This window comes from Myxocyprinus asiaticus, chromosome 14 (genome assembly GCF_019703515.2).
Source record: "Myxocyprinus asiaticus isolate MX2 ecotype Aquarium Trade chromosome 14, UBuf_Myxa_2, whole genome shotgun sequence".
Classification (NCBI taxonomy): Eukaryota; Metazoa; Chordata; class Actinopteri; order Cypriniformes; family Catostomidae; genus Myxocyprinus; species Myxocyprinus asiaticus.
The window spans coordinates 39,132,943-39,152,884 of NC_059357.1; the positions used below are offsets into that span (position 1 = coordinate 39,132,943).

The following is a 19,942-nucleotide window of genomic DNA, read 5'->3' on the forward strand; positions in this document are numbered from 1 at the left end:
AGTCCACTCTGCCACATATAAAAGGCACTATCAAGAGGCAGTGTGGGTAAAAACATCAGACTGATAATCTGGCAGCATGACAGCAGGGAAGGCATGTAGTGCTCTCATCACAGGGGCCAACCGAGGCTTAGGTTTAGAAATCTTCAAGCAACTCCTGGAGGCCCCTTGTTCAAAGATTTTTGCTGGATGCCGTGACCCAGACGGGCTAAATTCTGAGTTGAGTACTCAGAGGACAGCTTAGGTAAACACAATTATACTACAGTTTGTTCTGGTCCAGAGGTGGGTAGAGTAGCCAAAAACTGTACTCAAGTAAAAGTACAATTACTTTAAAAATAAATAATTACTCAAGTAGAAGTAAAAGTACTAACATAATTACTTGAGTAAGAGTAAGAAAGTATCCAATTAAAAGAGTACTCAAGTAGTGAGTAACTCGTTACATTCACAAATGACATAATAAACGTTAACTCCCCTATATTCCAATACATAATACACATTTAACATGCATTACAGAATTATTATTATTATTAATGGAAATTCTGTCATCATTCAACATCATGTTGTTCAAAACCTGTACGACTTTCTTTCTTCCCTGCAACATAATAAGGAGATTTTAGACAGAATGTTAGCCTTGGTCAACATTTATTTTCAGTGAATGTTTTTTTTCTCCATATTTTGAAAGTGAATGGTGACCGATACTGTCAGTCCCTAGCATTCTGTCTAACATCTTTTGTGTTCCACAGAATACAGAAGGTCACACGGGTTTGGAACAACATAAGGGTAAGGAAATGAAGACAGAATATTCAATTATGGCTGAGCTATCACTTTAAAGGGATAGTTCACCCAAAAACGAAAATTCTCTCATCAATTACTCACCCTCATGCCATTCCAGATGTGTATGACCTCCTTTCTTCTGCAGAACACAAATTAAGATTTTTAGAGACAGACCTACTGTGAGCACCGAGGTTAATCGATTGTATTTGCTTCAGTTTAATCGTATTTTGCTTCAGCTCCAAAAAGCACATAAAGGCAGCATAAAAGTAATCCATAAGACTCCATTAGTTAAATCCATATCTTCAGAAGTGATATGATATGTGTGGGTGAGAAACAGGTCAATATTTGTCATTTGTTTCTAGACATTCTTCTCCCTGCCCAGTAGGAGGTGATATGCAGAGAAGAATGTAAATCGCCAGAAACACAAGAAGAAGAATGTAAAAGTGATCTGTTTCTCTGTTTCTCATCCACACCTATCACATTGCTTCTGAAGATATTGATTTAACCACTGGAGTCTTATGGATTACTTTTATGCTGATTTATGTGATTTTGTTTAGCTTTAAAATGTTGCCACCCATTCACTTGCATTTTATTGACCAAAAGAGCTGAGAAATTCTTCTAAAAACCTTAATTTGTGTTCAGCAGATGAAAGAAAGTCACACACATCTGGGTGGCATGAGAGTGAGTAAATAATGAGAATTTTCATTTTTGGGTGAACTATCCCTTTAAGGGCTCTTGTCAGATCTGGATGAATTTGTCAACAAGAAGAGAGGTTTGGAAACATTTCTAGTAATTATTACGGTGAAAATGTAAAAATGTCCCACAGGGACATTATATAAAATGCTGAAATATAAACCAAAGCAAGATCATGTTTTACTGATGCCTACTTTTGCTATTTCACAGCTTTTAAAGTCCTGCGTGGATTATTATTTCAGTGTAGTTACAGTTTCCAGTGTCAAAAGAATTTAGATAATTAGTTCTGTACAGCAGTACCGCCGCTCTCTAAATGCAGAGTATGCAACCTGTGTAGGGCACAAATCCTGGTCGTGGAACACTCACTGTGTCTAAAACCGCCCCCTATCCACTATATAGTGCACTAATTCAAGTGTCCGTCATTTGTAGGAGTGACTGAATTCTGAGTGAGCCACTCGTTCCCTACTTTTGTTCTTACCCACAATGCACTCTAATTTCTAGTGTACATTTGATGTACACTGACAACAGTTAATTGCCCACAATCCACCAAGGGGAAGATGTACCAGCTGGGAGTTTACTGCTTCCTTCACTCCTGCAATGTTTTATTTCGTGCTGAATGTATTAAATTACTTTTTGACAAATCATTACTTGATTAAAATAACATAATATCATATAGAGAGGCAAAACATGCAGCTACATTTTAAGATGTACTCTTTATTTGATAAAATTTGATCAAATTTATATTAGCATACAGTATATATTAAAAATGACAAACAGAATGAAGATTTATTGTATTGCCCAGGTATTTTAAAAGTTCAAATGTGACGTGCAACAGCCCCAGAGCTCCGACACTCAGTGTGTATGTCAGCATCCGAATTCACTCACTCATTTCGTTCACTCACTGCTGAGATATAGTGCACTCACTGCCATTCACTATATAGGAAATAGTAAATGAGTGAACGATTTCGGACACAACGCTCTTCGCCATACGATCGCCTTGCACCCACACATCTCTCACACGCATTCTTCGCACCCCTCGTTGTGTACACGGAGTCTGTTCGTTCTCCAATTGTCAATCACGCGAACGGCAGAACAAAAGGCATTTACACTTAACTTGGATGTTTACATGGATTTATACAATTAATCAGCCTGAAGCAGCTGCAATAATTTCCAGTAAATGCATAAATTCTGCTCATGACATGATATATTTCTGCACTGATTTAAAAATGTACACTTAAAAACTGATATCATGAGAGCCCAGTTACAGAATCACCCTGAAAATGACCATCACATTACACAGAAAAGTCCGCGTTAGCATTAGAGCCAAAACTTACCTCAGCGTGCTGCCTTAAGTTGAAGCTGTGATTTTAATCTTGAAATATCAGCTTGTCTTGGTGTTAAATGAAGGCATTGCATGACGAAACTTTTTTTCACTGTGTGGAGCAAAGAATTTGTTTCACTTTGAAGAGTTTGAAGCTGCAGAAGTGATGGACTCGGCTTGAGTGACAATCTGTGACAGCGTGTGCAGCTGTGTGAACTTCCGCTGTCGTAAAAGTCCTATTCAATAATCTCTCAATAAATTACACATTAATTAAAATGAAACAACAGGAACGCCATCCATTGTAAAGAAGTAAAAGTAAAAAAATGTCATTAGAAATGTTCTTGAGTGAGAGTAAAAAGTACCCACTTTTTAACCTACTCTAAAGGTACAATTTTTCTTCAAAAAGTTACTCAAGTAAATGTAACAGAGTAAATGTAGCACGTTACTACCCACCTCTGTTCTGGTCCATATCTGATTGAACTAGAAGCATTCCAATGGTGATGATATTTACCTGCACTGGGACACTTCACTCTTCAGTGACATGTTACTCTTGATCCTGCTTTGTCTTCATTTGGAAAATGTTTTATTGTTGTCTAAAATACAACAGATAATGGATCTGAGGAATTTGATCTGAGATACTTGATCGATCTGTACTGAATATCAGCATGGCTATAATACTGTTATTGTTGTGATCTTATTAAGTTATTCAAAAATACATTAAAATGCAATTCACTCAAAACAGTTACTTGCATACACCTCTGCTATGATGTTTTCAATTTCTGTGTTTAAAGTAATTTTATCAAAAATGTGTAAGTGGTGTAACCCAGTGTTTCCCAACCTAAACAAGTGCTAAAACAGTACTGTCTCTTTAAGACTACCAGCAGTTAGTTTTAGAGTCGCACAGCTTTTTTCTTTCCTTACCTTTTTTGTTGTTTCGATCTGACTGACAGAACCAGGGGCACCGTAACGTGGGGGAAGATTAGGATGATTCTAAGGGCCCTGGACAGGCAAGGGGCCCAGTAGAACCCCCAAGACTTTTTCTGCATGCTTTTGTTATAAATGGTCACTTTGCACTGGTTAACTAAAATTAAAACTGTTCTTTCTTAATAATAATAAAAGATGATCTAGTGAGTGGGATGACTAGTATCACCCTTATGACATTCAGTGGTTTATCCCAAAAGTGCTTTTTACACACTGGTCATAAACCAGGCTTGACTGGTTCTTGCGGAGCGCTAAACAGCGTGGCATAGACCCCAAAACCTGAATAAAATTGATAACGTTCTACTTTGAAATGCTATGAAGATAGCCCTGACATTCTAAACAGAGCTGACGAGGACAAGATGAGAAAACATAATGTGTGCCATTGATAACACCAACTGTAGTAGCAGGTATGATTTGACAGAAATTTTATCGTTTCACATTAAAAATATAAAAGGGAATGAGAAGTCTACTTAGTTTTATAACAAAGACCATTTTTTATAAAGATTTTAAATGTTTAGGCTACTGTTTTTTACTAAACAAAATACTTTGTTTTATAGATATCTAGTTACATTGACCTCTTCAATAAGGATGAGCCATCCATGGTCAAACCTGTGGTAATTCCTACAAATAAATAAAGTAAAATCAAGGGCTTTAAAGCCTGATCTCTTTGAATTATGGGCCAAGCTATCTTTTTTCCCCCCTGTATAAAATCGGTTTTATTCTAACTGGAATATCAGTTTTGTTTGCCTTCAGATAAGAGATGACTTAACCCAAGAATGCATATGTAACGACGTGAAATATATTCTTATTCTTTATAAAACTACTTTTTTTCTTTCTTTTTTTTTTCAAGGTAAATTAACTCTAATGGTAATTTTATAAGTAGTTTAAATGTATAAATAGTTTATATACAGTGGCGGTTCTGGCTTACTTGATGCCCTAGGGGAGATCCGACGTGGCGCCCTCCAAAATATCAACATCAACTACATGAGAAACAGATCAATATTTAAGTCCCTTTTATACTCTAAATCTCCACTTTCACATCTGAAAGTCACATTTGATGCCTGTTTAATTTCACTTTCACGTCTGAAAGTGTAAGTGGACATTTACAGTAAAAAGGGATTTAAATATTGATCTGTTTCTCACCCACACTCATCATATCACTTCTGAAGATATGGATTTAACCACTGGAGTTTTATGGATTACTTTTATGCTGCATTTATGTGCTTTTTTGAGCTTCAAAGTTCTGGCCACATTCACTTGCATTTTATGGACCTATAGAGCTTAAATATTCTTCTAAAAATATTAATTTGCATTCTGCAAAAGAAAGAAAGCCATGTTTCTGGAATGGCATGAAGGTGAGTAAATGATGAGAGAATTTTCATTTTTGGGTAAACACATGTGTGTGTGTGTGTGTGTGTGTGTGTGTGTATACTGTATATACATACATATTATTTATATATTATATTATACATGTATATATTTTATATATACACACTACCAGTCAAAAGTTTTGAAACACTTGCCTGAAATGTTTCTCATGATCTTAAAAATCTTTTGATCTGAAGGTGTATGCTTAAATGTTTGAAAATAGTTTTGTAGACAAAAATATCATTGTGCCAACATATTAATTTATTTCATTATAAAACTACAATTTAATAAAAATAAAAAAAAGAAAGAAATTTAAATGGATGACTTGGACCAAATAATAAAGAAAATCAGCCAATAAGTGCCCAACATAGATGGGAACTCCTTCAATATTGTTTAAAAAGCATCCCAGGGTGATACCTCAAGAAGTTGGTTGAGAAAATGTCAAGAGTACATGTCTGCAAATTCTAGGCAAAGGGTGACTACTTTAAAGATGCTAAAATATAACACAGTTTTGATTTATTTTGGATTTTGTTTAGGCACAACATAATTCCCATAGTTCCATTTATGTTATTCCATAGTTTTGATGACTTTATTATTATTCTAAAATGTGAAATATATATATATATATATATATAATAAAGAATGAGTAAGTGTTTCAAAACTTTTGACCGGTAGTGTGTGTGTGTGTGTGTGTGTGTGTGTGATATATATATATATATATATATTATACTGTTGATCGTGATTATCTTATGTTTGTTCAGAATGTAAGAATACATTATGAACATTTATAATCTTAACCATCTAGAGACTTAAGCAACAGGAATGGGGTGGCATGGTTTGGGGCACCTTTCTCCCATTGCAATCCAGGGGCGGGATGGCAGAGTTCAGGGCACCTATTCCCCATCGTGATCATGCGAGCTCTGTGGGGGGGCAGCCGATCAGGTACCCTGTTGTGCTGCCCCAGAGAGTGTTGCCGCCCAGTTTCCATCCACAGAACTGCCGCTCACTGGATGTTTTTTGTTTTTGGCATCATTCTAAGTAAATTCTAGAGACTACTGTGTGTGAAAATCCCATGAGATCAGCAGTTACAGAAATGCTCAAACCAGCCCATCTTAAAGAGACAGTAACATTTGTTATACATAATGTAAACTCAATGTAAGAAATATTTTAACTTCATCAATCACTTTCAATATTGAAGAATTTAACATATATTGAAATATTGAATATTCACATCTTTTCTAACTCATCTGAATTATGGAGTGCGTTCCATTCAGATGTGATCCCTACACCCCTATTTCCTTCAAAGACTGCACCCTCCATTGTGAGAGCTTCAAAGGGCTGAAAGGTGTGGGGCTAAAAAATAGAGATCATTTGATAAAATATACAAAATAAAATATAAATATCTTCTTTTCCCCAACCACCTAAGCGCAGTTATTTTTTTATAATGTAGGGCAAACAGTAATACATTTTTTTTCGACAGCACTTTTCATACAAAACAACTTAAATAGCTTAACCCTATTAAGCCCAACATATAAAATAATAGTCAGAAAATAATATATTTTTTAAACCTATTTAAACAGATTTTCTATAAAATAATGACATTCTAATATGCACATGTTGCATCAATTCAATAAATACTAACTTTAAAATATCAGTAACAATATTAACATTATTGTTAATTTTACTTGATCACAATCAGCAAAGATTTCACATCAAAAAGATGAGTGTAGGGGCCTGGGTAGCTCAGCGAGTATTGACGCTGACTACCACCCCTGGAGTCGCAAGTTCGAATCCAGGGCGTGCTGAGTGACTCCAGCCAGGTCTCCTAAGCAACCAAATTGGCCCGGTTGCTATGGAGGGTAGAGTCACATCGGGTAACCTCCTCGTGTTCACGATTAGTGGTTCTCACTCTCAATGGGGAGCTTGGTAAGTTGTGCGTGAATTGCGGAGAGTAGCATGAGCCTCCACATGCTGTGAGCCTCCGCAGTGTCATGCACAACAAGTCACATGATAAGATGCGCGGATTGACAGTCTCAGGAGCGGAGGTAACTGAGACTTGTTCTCCACCACCCAGATTGAGATGAATAACTGCGCCACCATGAGGACCTACTAAGTAGTGGGAATTGGGCATTCCAAACTGGGAGAAAAGGGGATAAAAAAATTTAATTTAATTAAAAAAAAAGACGAGTGCATCTCAATATGAAGGTAGCCATTTTGGAAATAATATATGAAAATATAATATATAATATATAATAATATATGAAATAATAACAATGTCTTCTACTTCAAGAAGAAGAGGATGTAATCTTTCACCAGGAGGCAGTAAAAATCTAGCTCATTGCATACAACAGGATTTTCTTCAAAGTTTTGATCATGTTGATGATGTAGAGGCTTTAGAATGTCATGTATGAAATATGATACACAGGGCATTATAGGGTTAAAGAGTGGCTCCAAAAAATTTAATTTGAAACAGGAATGCAAAAGAGTCCTCTAAGATGGCTGGGGGCCCTCATAGACACAGGGCCCTATTGAGGGGGCCTTGTATAAGCTGTGGGGTCCAAATATTCAAGCACTGACAGGCCACGAGTCAGTAAAATAAAATAAAAACAAATGTAAAAAGCTGAAATTCTTCAAAAAATAAATATTGAAATAATAATCTTTTATTATTATGTATTTAAGAAAATTAGTAAAACAATTTTTTCAAATATTGTTAATATTTGATAAACTTGTCAACTAAATCAAAGTCAGGTGGTGTAACTAACATGCAAGTAGCCATTCCATTGTTATGTGACAAAAAAATAAATAATAATAATAATAATAATAATAATAATAATAGAGAAGACCCCTTTTGACCCTTATGACTGTATGTGAAGTTTTAGAGAAAAAAAGTCAGATAAGGCACATTTTTTTTCAGGTCATTTGGAGTAACCCTAAAAAAAAACCTTCTTGATATTCGTGATTAAAAGATTCAAAATATTTGTAAAAAAAAAAAAAAAAAAAAAACATTCTTGAAAATATGTTTGAAAACTTTTAAATAAATGATTAAGGTGCATATACTCTTGTGTATTCAAGGAGCAAGGAAAGTACTTAACTTTAACTTGATGGGTACACCACTTGAATTTAATGTCATTAAATACGTTTATTTGTTGAAAATGCTATAAATGTTTTTCAAAAATTTATGAAACCAATATGGACACGGATATCAAATTTCTATGAATTTGATACATGTGTTTTAAACTAGATTTTAAGAATATTTCTCATTTTTATTACCTCAGACAACCTTATTTGTCAAAAACCCAATCATCTGCAGCACTTCTGCCATGCTAATATTCAGTAAAACAGCACTATTAATTGTGTGACATTGCATACTTTAATCATTTACATTTTCTTACCTTTTTAGGCACTGAGAGAACTGGCCAAAAAGCATCCAAGTGTTGTTACTATTGTGTACCTTGGAAAATGTGCTTTTATCTTTTTGAACTATATTTACATTACAATGTTTTTTTTATTTTATTTTGTTTACTTGTCATGTCATTGATTTTACAGTGGAAATAGCAAAACACTTTTCCACTGCTATTTCTGTGGTACTATTAGATGTTGCTGATCCATGCAGTATCAAAGAGTCTGCCAAGAAAGTGGGTTCACTACTGGGGGAAAACATCCTGAACCTGCTGATGGATAATGCTGGAGTGTTGCCACAAAAAACCATGTTCACCGCCACTGTTGAGGACATGCAGAACACCGTCAACACCAATGTGATAGGAACTCTATTTGTCATTAGGGTAATGGAAAGTGCTTTTGGGAGGAAGACAAATCTAAAACAAGACTTTGTCTCTTGCAGTGTCATAAACACTTTTCTGTCTTTAACCAGGAGTACCTGTATTACTTGCGTATAGCAGCTAAAGCGACACGGATTCATGGACTACACTGGCAAAACAATGTCCTGGTAAAAGGATAAAAACTCATCTGGAAGCTCAACAAAGGGTGGATCCAGGTCTAAACTTTCATATTTCACCTATTATAAGGCTTGACCTTATCAGTACTTACCAGTCATAAATGATTATAACAGACAATACAACTTAATTACCCAAGTGTTTCAATAAACAAAACACACTGACTACACAACAGAGATATATTGAGTCTTTTTTCCAAAATCAAAAACTTTTTGTACATTGTTTATTGCCATTCACCATTTTTTAAAACTTGTAATGCCACACATATAGTATTTTAAATATTATCTGAATGCATTTCTTAATATTTTTACTCAACATTTTGTAACAAATCATTCCCATTCTTATAAGAAAAATATTAATATCAACATCCAAAGTACACTTTGTTAGACAACAATTTGTCATTTAAATTTTACAACGAAGGTTTAGACACACTTGAATGAAATTGTTTCTCATGACCTAAAGTCTTGTGCTTAAATGCTTGAAATCAGAAATAGAGAGTAGTTTGTTGACTGGTGGTGTATAACTGCAGTGAAATGCATCTAGTTTGCGTTTAGCTAACAGTTACCAGGAGGCGCTGTTCCACACTGCCACTCTCACAGGACAGATCTTCAACGAGCCTGGATTGTTCTCATTAATATTTGCTCCCGGACAGAAAAAAGGGAACATCCTCTCTGTAAAGTGGTCGTTAAATGTGTAGATAGGTGCCACGCCCACTGAGTCAAAGAAGCTGACCTCTCCAGCGCCATAGTCAATCTTTACTCTAACCCTCTCCAGGTGGCCCTTCAGTTTGAGTAGGGTGTGTATGGTCGTCATGGCCGTGTACATCCCATCAGAGAGAGCGATTGTCCAGAGCCCACCTTCTGGACAGCCTGCGATTTTGCCTTTTCTGGCTATGGATGCCTTAACCACACCTATTACCCAGTCATTGTTTTTGCTCACGTCCACCTCCCAGGAATGGCATCCAGAGGTGAAACCCTTGGAGCCCAGCACAAAAACAAAGTGGTCAAAGCGCTCTGGGTTATCAGGCAGCTTTTTCATAGTCCCCGTGTTGGATACACTCGTCAGGTTCTTGGAAAGAGACAGACAGGGGTAGGCTGTGTTGGGGTCCAGAGTCACTGGAGCTAAGGGATGGAAAGAGAGGGAAAACATTATGATAAAATGATGTGTTCATAACACAATGTACAAGGGTTGTGCAGCATTCAGATACTAATTTAGAGTTCCTTTTAAATTCCTAAATTTGAATCAGCCTGAACTAATGAAAATTACTTGACAGTGGCAGCATTTATACGTGGTTCATTACATGTATCGTGGCAGTTCTGAGGTGAAACTTCCACAGTGTGGTGCTAAAAGAGATTTAAATGTTGAGGTTATGGTTAATGCAAGACATGTCATAAAATACTGATACAGCACATTCAGAAAATATTCAGACCCCTTTTCACATTTTATGTTGCAGCCTTATGCTAAAATGCTTTAAATTATTTGTTTTTTTTTTTCACATCAATCTACAATCCATACCCCATAATGACAAAGAAAAAAACATATTTTTGATAACTTTGCAAATTTATAAAAAGAAAAAAACTGAAATATCACATTTTTTCAGACCCTTTGCTATGACACTTGAAATTGAGCTCAGGTGCATCCCATTTCTCTGGATCATCTTTGAGACTGTTTCTACACTTTGACTGGAGTCCACCTGTGGCAAATTCAATTGATTGGACATGATTTGGAAAGGCACACACCTGTCTACATGAGGTCTCACAGCTGAAAATACATATCAGAGCAAAACCCAAGCCATGAGGTCAAAGGAACTGCCTGCAGAGCTCAGGGACAGGATTGTGTCGAGACACAGATCTGGAGAAGGCTCCAAAATTTTTTTAGCTGCATTGAAGGTTCCCAAGAGCGCAGTGGCCTCCATAATTCTTAAATGGAAGAAGTTTGGAACAACCAGGACTCTTCCTAGAGCTGGCCACCCAGCCAAACTGAGCAATTGGGGGAGAAGGGCCTTGGTATGAGAGGTGACCAAGAACCCGATGGTCACTCTGGTTGAGCTCCAGAGATCATGTGTGGAGATGGGAGAAACTTGCAGAAGGACAACCATCACTGCAACACTCCACCGATCTGGGCTTTATGGCAGAGTGGCAAGACAGAAGCCTCTCCTCAGTGCAAGAAAGCAAAAAAGCACCTAAAGGACTCTCAGACTGTGAGAAACAAGATTCTCTGGTCTAATGAAATGAAGATTGAACTGTTTGGCCTCAATTCCAAGCATCATGTCTGGAGGAAACCAGGCACCACTCATCACCTACGCAATACCATCACAACGGTGAAGCATGGTGGTGGTAGCATCATGCTGTGGGGGTGTTTTTCAGCAGCAGGGACTGGGGGACTGGTCAGGGTTGAAGGAAAGCTGAACGCAGCAAAATACAGAGATATCCTTAATAAAACCTGGTCCAGAGCACTCAGGACCTCAGACTGGGCTGAAGGCTCACCTTCCAACAGGACAATGACCCTAAGCACACAGTCAAGACAACACAAGTGTGGCTTAGGGACAACTCTGTGAATGTCCTCGAGTGGCCCAGCCCGAGCCGGGACTTGAACCCAATCGAACATCTCTGGAGACCTGAAAATGGCTGTCCACCGACGGTCCCCATCCAACCTGACAGAGCTTGAGAGGATCTGCAGAGAGGAATGGCGTAAAATCCCCAAATCCAGTTGTGCAAAGCTTGTCACATCATACCCAAAAGGACTTGAGGCTGTAATCGCTGCCAAAGGTGCTTCAACTAAGTACTGAGTTAAGTGTCTGAATACTTATGTCAATGTGATATTTCAGTTTTTTCTTTTTAATAAATTTTATAAAAACAAAGTTATCAAAAATATGGTTTTTGCTTTTTCATTATGGGGTATGGAGTGTAGATTGATGTGAAAAATTAAATAATTTAAAGCATTTAAGCATAAGGCTGCAGAGATGGCTAGAGTGAATAATATTTGTCCTTTGATAATGATTTAGTTAGAAGGGAAAAGTATGCGAGTTATGCTCAGTGGCACTGCAGATTTTTAAGCAGCCTTGAGAGACGGAAAATAATTATTTCGAATTTTAGAACGTGCCATGTCGTGACCCACTTTAACTTACCCTGCCGCTCACACTTACTAAAGTTGTGTTGAGAAATATGTTTGAAAACACAAAGACTACTGTGCAACAGGCAGTCTTATTTCTATCTGAAAAAATCCTGATAATCATTGGGAAAATCTCCAGATTATCAATGTGTGAAAAAGGCATTGATCCCAAGCCTAGATAATGTTAATGCTAGGTTTCGTTAAATTAACCAAGCCTACCTCCCTACCCTAAGCCTAAATCCTTAACCTAACCGATAGTGTCATAAAAGCAAATGTGAGATTAAGAACACAAATGCTGAAGCAACCACCTCATTTTGTGGTGCCTCTACACTTTCAGCTCATGTGTCGACTCACGTGCTCTTCAGGACTTGTACCCTGGTCCTTTACATCGCAGGTGCAACGCTCTATCAATTTCAATGCCACGCAATTTGATTACACTTAAACAAGCTTGTAAATGTAATTGGTTATGTAATGCAAATGTTAAAATGGATTGCCTTACTATAGTCATGCGCTATAGTGTTTAGATGTCCTAAAATAGCATTTTGGGAGGAACAGAGCAAAAAGTTACTGTTTATAAACTGATAATCTGCCATTTTACTCATGATGTGTGTGAAAGTGAATAAAAGGCATTGCTTTAGTAGTGCCTCTAGTTCATTTCACCAGAAAACTGGCGCGATATGTACAACAAACCATGTTAAACTCATTTAGCAAAAATGCAGGTATTGTTACGTGTTTCTATGAGACCAGGTTGATTTTAATTGATGATACATGATGCACAATTGCAATTCGAATTTGAATTTAAGGAAGTAGAATTAAATGCAAAGAAATTCATGTTGCTATAAATGTAGCTATTAATCATACATTTCATTTGAATAACCCATAAACATGCTATCATACACTCAACATATGATTGAAGGTTTGAAATGTCAAATGTCAAACATTAGCATTTTATATACGTATATATGGGTACACCATTTTCTTAAATAATGAAAATGCAAAATAGAAGCATTTTCACTAATGGTGGACTTTTGGACCACACTTTATACATTTAATTATATTTAATAAATTAACTGTCATTTCATGTACCATGTTTGAAGAACATTAAATTTCCCAGATTGCTCTAGTTTTTTTTTTTTTTTTTTTGTACATTCTGTTGAATCGACAACATTTGTTGAATTTCTTTGAACTGCAATTCAAGTAAATTCCTTTTCCTTTATTCCAATTCAACATGCCATGGTGTGTGGCCAATTCAATTCAAATTCCAATTCATGAATTGAAAAGAAATCTATCCTTGTTTCAAATTCAGTCCTGAATTTTGCCCATCCCTGGTATATACAGTGGCAAGAAAAATGATGTGAACCCTTTGGAATTACCTGCATTTATGTATAAATTTGTCTTAAAATCAGGTTTGAACTTCATCTAAATCAAAATAATTAACAAACACAATCTGGTTTAACTAATAAAGCACAAATAATTGCATTGTTTTTGTACATATTTACATACATCATTCAAGCATTTACGGAGCAGGTTGGAAAAGGTATGTGAACCCCTAGGCTAATTACATCAACAAAAGCTCATTCAAGTCAGGAGTTGGCAAACCTGATATCCAATTAATGAAACGAGTTTGGAGGTGTAGATTATAGCTACTTGGACCATGCCTCGCAAAAAAAAAAAAAAAAAAAGATCAAGAATCGTTGCTTTGCATAAAGCTGGAAAGGGTTACAAAGTTATCTTTAAGAGCTTAGATATTCATCTGTCCACAGTTAGACAAATTGTCTATAAATGGAGATGTTTTAGTACTGTGGCTACTCTCCCTAGAAGTGGCCATCCAGCCAAGATGACTCAAAGGGCTCACCGCAGAATGCTCAATGAAGTAAAAAAGAACCCTAGAGTGACAGCTTAAGAATTGAAGGAATCATTGGAACTGGTTAACATCTCTGTTCATGAGTCTACTATACGGAAAACATTAAACAGGCATGCTGTCCATGGCAGGACACCATGAAGGAAGTTGCTGCTTTCCAACAAAAACATTGCTGTGCGCCTGAAGTTTGCCAAAGACCTCCTTGACACTCCACAACGCTACTGGGAGAATATTTTGTGAACTGATGAAACTAAGGTTGAATTATTTGGGAAGAACATGGAGCACTATATATGGAATAAAAAGGGCACAGCATACCAACATGAAAACATAAACCCAAAGGTGAAGTACAGTGGAGCATCATGATTTGGGGCTGCTTTGCTGGTTCTGGGCCTGGACTGCTTGCCATCATCAAGAGAAAAATGAATTCCCAAGGTTATCAAGATATCCTACAGGATAATGTCAGGGTGGCTGTGCGCCAGCTGAAACTCAGTAGAATTTTGGTGATGCAGCAGGACAATGACCATAAACATCAAAGAAAAATTCACTACAGAATGGCATAAAAAAAAGAAAATCCACCATTTGGAGTGGCCCAGTCAGAGCCCAGACCTTAACTCAATAGAGAAGCTGTGAAATGACCTCAAGAGAGCCATTTCTACCACACATCCTAAGAATATGGCTGAGCTGAAGCAGTTCTGTCAGGAAGAATGGTCCAAAATACCTGCTGAACATTGTACAGGTCTGATCCGCAGCTACCGGAAACACTTGGTTGAGGTTATTGCTGGATCAACCACTTTTTAAAGTTCACTTACTTTTCCACAGCACTGTGAATGTTAAATGTGATGTGTTCAATAAAGATATGAAAGATTATAATTGTTTGTTTTGTTACCTAAAGCACATTGTGTTTGTCTATACTTCTGACTTTAATGAAGATGAGATTGCATTTTATATATGACCAATTAATGCAGAAAACCAGCTAATTCCACATACTTTTTCTTGACACTGTACATACTCTATAGTGATAATATATCTATCCAAATCTATAGTATTTGAGCACTCACTGTGTTCCACAATACTCTGCATTTTTTCCCACACTCTGAAATTCAGAGAGCTGATGTGTTCTGCGACGTTGATTAGAGAATCCGGAACATTTCCTGGTTCGTGAAACGTTACCTGCACCCTGTAATGGCAGTCAGTCAGTTTAGTTTGGACAGATTTCACAGCATGCAAATAATCTAATTAAAATGTACAATTAAATGACATTACCTCCTCTTTACATTCTTGTAGTTCTGTGGAAAATAATTCGATTAGTTATTTGCAGTAATGTTTAAACATAGTTGATAATACAAGTTGGGTCATTCCATCCTGTCAGTCTTTTGTAATATCTTACTAGCAAAAGCCAGTTCCTTAATGACATCATCCTCCAGGAAGTGACACCAGTTTAGATGGGAAACAACAGCACAAATATCAAAATATATTGGCAATGAATTTGATGAATTATGTGATGTTTTGTGGTAGTAGTTGGTTTGTCTAACTATAAAACATTTCACTTAATAAAATTACAAAATTGTTATATCAAAATTCCAAAAGATGGTCACTTTCATACTAATGTGTACAAAAATCAAGTTAGAATTATTCAAGTTTAAGTGACTGTGCTTTACCAGAACATTTTCTGAAACACTGTTAGCATATCCTTTTATTTACTGTAGATATACTGCACTGCCTTAAATTACAATGCACAAATAATTTTTTTTTTTTTAAGAACTTACATATTTGAAAAGGTATTGCATTTCAAAAATAACCCAGTTGACAAGATACAGTGTGATAAAATAAATCAATAAATACAAATAAAAAAATTTACCTGCAAAAAGTGGTTGTTGTCACCAGCAATCTCATTTTCAATGGACATGACGGCATGGGAAAAGGTGAGTATATCACGTGAGATATCTGTTTTTTTCTTCATCATCTGTTTCTTTGCCTCTTCTTCTTCTGCTAGAACAGCAATCCTCGCAGCCTCCTCTTTCAGAAGAAATTGATGGAGCTCTTCAAACTCCTTGTGAATTTGTTTCTCTGTCTGTTGCTTTTGGTTCTGTCAGAACCCAACAGAAAAAGTAACGCACAGATTACCTGCAGGTAGCTGTTGATGGTTAGTTTAGCATGTGTTGTTTGTAAGTGTAAAACTTGTTCTTTGTTGATACATTGATGTGGACAGTTATGTCATCACATTCTTGTTTGGCCTCATAGAGGCATCTGAGACTTTTCTTAAGAGGGATGACAATCTGCCACATTTCTTCCTGCAGAAAATGAATTTAAAACAATCCACTTGGACAGTGCCATATAAGACAACCTGTATAGCAACTACTGAAAGCCAGTATTGTGAATTTCTAACCCGAGCAGCTTTCCACAACAGTTAGAACTAATAAACCAAACTTATTTTTAAGTAAGGTATTCTGTATACTATGGGACTTTACAGGCTCATTCTTAGAGCTTTTTGGGGTAACACTTTACATTAATGTTCTCTATGTTAAGGGTTTATAAAGAGACTTATTAATGGCTAATAAGTCATTTACAAACACATTATTAATCATTGATATGCAGTAAAGACAACTTGAATAAAGAAGTCAACTTTCATGCAATACTCTCCAAATAGTGAGTGTTTTAACTTACATGTTATAAATACTTAATAAATACACTTATTCATACTTATATTAATGCATAAAGCATTTATTTTCGATTATGTCGAAAGCAGCAAAAATGTATTATAGTGAGACTAACAGTAGGGATTTTAATCTCACTATAAAATGTTGAATAAGTGTTACTAAGCATTTATAACATGTGAGGTAAAATGGCTCACCATTTGGCATGCATGAAAGTTACACTTTTATGCATATTGTTACAAGTGCATATCAATGATAAATAATTTTTGTGAATGCATTTGTGAATGACTTATAATAGTAATCACTATTCAAACCTCAATATAAATATATATTGCTTAAAGAAAACAAAGCCTATTTTTTATAGCCGTTAAGATTTTCTGCACTGTGACAAATGTTTTTAATTTTTTTTTTTTTTTTTTTTTTTTGACTTTGGGGTGAAATGTGACCTACAGAACCTGGTCTCATGTCAAAGTGTAATAATAGCATGAGATGGCAAAATCGTAGGTAGTCGTACGAGTTGGCTTGTACAAAAACTTTAAAACCAAAAACCTTTACTCCTATAGAGAAAAATAAACAAACCAATGAGCAATGTTTTTGAAGATTTTTCCCCTAGTTTAACCCCTAACCCAAACCTAACTATAATTTTAACAGGAAAATACTTCTCTGTTTAAAATCGCACATTTACGTACGAGCCAAGTTGTACGCTATCTTACGATTTCGCAAACTCTAGAGACTGTTGAAACATCACATGTTTTTGAGATCCACCCAAAATATAAAATTAAGATTTCTTAAAAAAACTTCACAGGTCATTATCACCTTCAGATCATTTGCTGCCTCCTCCAAAGGACATACGTTGTGGCCTTGGTGTTTCTTGGACATTTGGCAAACGCAGCAGAGAACCTCTTCATCATCTTGGCAGAACAATTTGAGTCCCTCCTCATGAGTGGCACAAAGAGCCTCTGGTTTTGATGCTCCGTTCGCTGAACCCGGGCTTTTCTGCTCCTGTAAGATGGCATCACACACGTTCTTCAAAGCTAGACTCACCATGGGCTCCGTCAAAGAACACTTTCTCCTGCACACCAGACATTCCCGCTTGGCTGCCTTCTTATTCCAGAAGTGCTGAAGGCAAATGCGGCAGAAACTGTGACTGCATTTCAGAACCACAGGATCTGTGAAGATCTTGCAGCAGACTGGACAAGAAAGCTCATCTTCTAAAGCCGACTTCGAGTAAGACGACAGAGCTCTCGGGCGCAAGACTGGTACAGCTTTAGGGCTTGGAAGAGTGTTGGCTCTTCCAGGTTGAGATAAAGCCCTCGGTCGTAAAGGCATGGCTGCCTACTGTTGCTCAAGTGAAGTACACTCGGTTCTGATAGAGGAATCGTTGATGAACCCAAGTTGTACCTCCAATGTTTCCACTGAGAGGTGTTTCTGTTGACTAGCATTTGTTGCCACACATCACGCAAGCTTTCCACAAGCACCCACACGACCCAAGAACAAGGCTGTCCTTTGGCAACAGTGACCCTTTTATAGACTCGTGACCGTGCTTAACTTTAATGACCATATGAAAATTCCCAGAAGTCAGCTTTTGGCCTAATCTTGTCCACTTTTTACAGCCATCTAATATTTAGTATTGGATCACTATACTGGATCAGCTGGTGCTTGAGGGGAAAACAACCTTTGCCATAGATCCATGAAATGTTTGGTGTAAGCATTCTTGTTTTGGGTACTCATGCAGTATGAGGGGTTGCAATAGAGCAAACTCTTTTTTAATGCTGCATTCTAGGATGCATGGACATTTCTGCAAAATAACTGATTAACTTATTTGCAAAACCCCAACAATTGGTACAACAGTGCAAAAGACAGCAAAAAAAGATACCATTGTGTACATTTTTCATAGGAATAACTTAAGAATAAACAGGTTTCCCACCCTTTTTAACCAATGCATTTCTATTACATTTCCAGTCTAGGGGTGGGAATTGTAAGGAATTAAAAGATTCCGGTTCCGATTCCTTTTAATGATTGTGATTCCTTAACAGTTCCATTAACGATTCTTACTTCAGAAGAAGAAATATTTGATTATAAGAAATGCAATTTTGATTGCATTTACTGCCCTCAACAGTCTGTTGCAAAATGATAAGATAATTTCAAATTTTACATAGTAGATATAACAACTCAGAGATTAATTTAAAATAATTGTTGCAAAAAAGCATTTACACAGATTTTTAAAGACATTTGAGGCATAAATGCATTACAATAACTGGTCCTACTGTAACTATACTAGTATATCGAATTCTAAAAAACTAAACATATTTAACATATTTCAATCATTATTTTTTTTATATAAAATTCCACTGATTACAACAACACTAGTAATGTGTAATTACACATAGTCATATGAACAACCAGTCAGTAACTGCACTGCCTGTTTAAAGTACATTATAACATTATGTAACACAGTAACAGTTCTTATTTTAAGTTAGACATGATGGAACTCTAAATGGATTCACTAAATTTACTAAAAAGAACCGGCTTATTACAGTAACTCATTCAGGAATCGGGCTACATTGGATGTGCTGTATGTTTCGTTATATAGATTCAAAAGAACTGGCTCAATAGAGTCATTCATTTGGGAACTGGACTATACTGGTTGTGATGTGTGTGTCACGCTGTAGATTTAAAATAACCAGCTAATGAGTCATTTATTCGGGAATCGGATTACAATGGTCGTGCTGTGCGTTTTATGCTGTTGATTCAAAAGAACTGTCACATTAGAGAAATATTTTGGCAATAGGAGAACAGTTGCACTGTATGTTTCACATTTTAGATTAGAAAAGAACCGGCTCATAATATTCCTGCGTTCAAGAATCGGACTACACTGGTGGCGCAGGGCATTTCACGCTGTACATTCAAAAGAATTGGTTCATAAGAGTCATTCGTTAGGGAATCGGACTACATTGGTGGAGCAGTGCATTTCACATTGTATAGATTCAAAAGAACCAGCTCATAAAAGTCATTCGTTACAGAATCGGACTACATTGGTGGCGCAGTGCGTTTCACGCGGTATGTTCAAAAGAACCAGCTCATAAGAGTCAATCAGACTACAGTATGCTTCGCGCTATTGATTCAAAATAACTTTCTCATTAGAGTCATTCATTTGGGAATTGGACTACAATGGTTGTGCTGTACATTTTGTGCTGTTGATTCCAAAGAACCGGCACATTAGTCACTC

The 19,942-nt window shown here is 36.5% G+C and overlaps 2 protein-coding genes across 3 annotated transcripts; one reads left to right on the forward strand and one right to left on the reverse strand.

Annotated features, from left to right (window-relative positions):
• Nucleotides 1–76: 76 nt before the first annotated feature.
• LOC127451657 (uncharacterized) lies at nucleotides 77–9,199 on the forward strand. The gene is made up of 3 exons (XM_051716509.1): nucleotides 77–221; nucleotides 8,681–8,916; nucleotides 9,006–9,199. Exons 1-3 carry the CDS (start codon nucleotides 77–79, stop codon nucleotides 9,090–9,092), a joined length of 468 nt encoding a protein of 155 aa, XP_051572469.1. The 3' UTR covers nucleotides 9,093–9,199.
• A 106-nt stretch (nucleotides 9,200–9,305) lies between these two features.
• Nucleotides 9,306–18,108, reverse strand: LOC127451637 (E3 ubiquitin-protein ligase TRIM39-like). Of its 2 annotated transcripts, XM_051716478.1 has the most exons (6): nucleotides 17,530–18,108; nucleotides 16,255–16,350; nucleotides 15,918–16,145; nucleotides 15,323–15,345; nucleotides 15,118–15,236; nucleotides 9,306–10,208 (listed from the first exon to the last, which is right to left on the reverse strand). In XM_051716478.1, exons 1-6 carry the CDS (start codon nucleotides 18,040–18,042, stop codon nucleotides 9,649–9,651), a joined length of 1,539 nt encoding a protein of 512 aa, XP_051572438.1. In that variant the 5' UTR covers nucleotides 18,043–18,108; the 3' UTR covers nucleotides 9,306–9,648. The 2 variants fall into 2 exon arrangements, with proteins under 2 accessions (XP_051572438.1, XP_051572439.1); XM_051716479.1 differs by lacking the exon at nucleotides 16,255–16,350.
• Nucleotides 18,109–19,942: the final 1,834 nt, after the last annotated feature.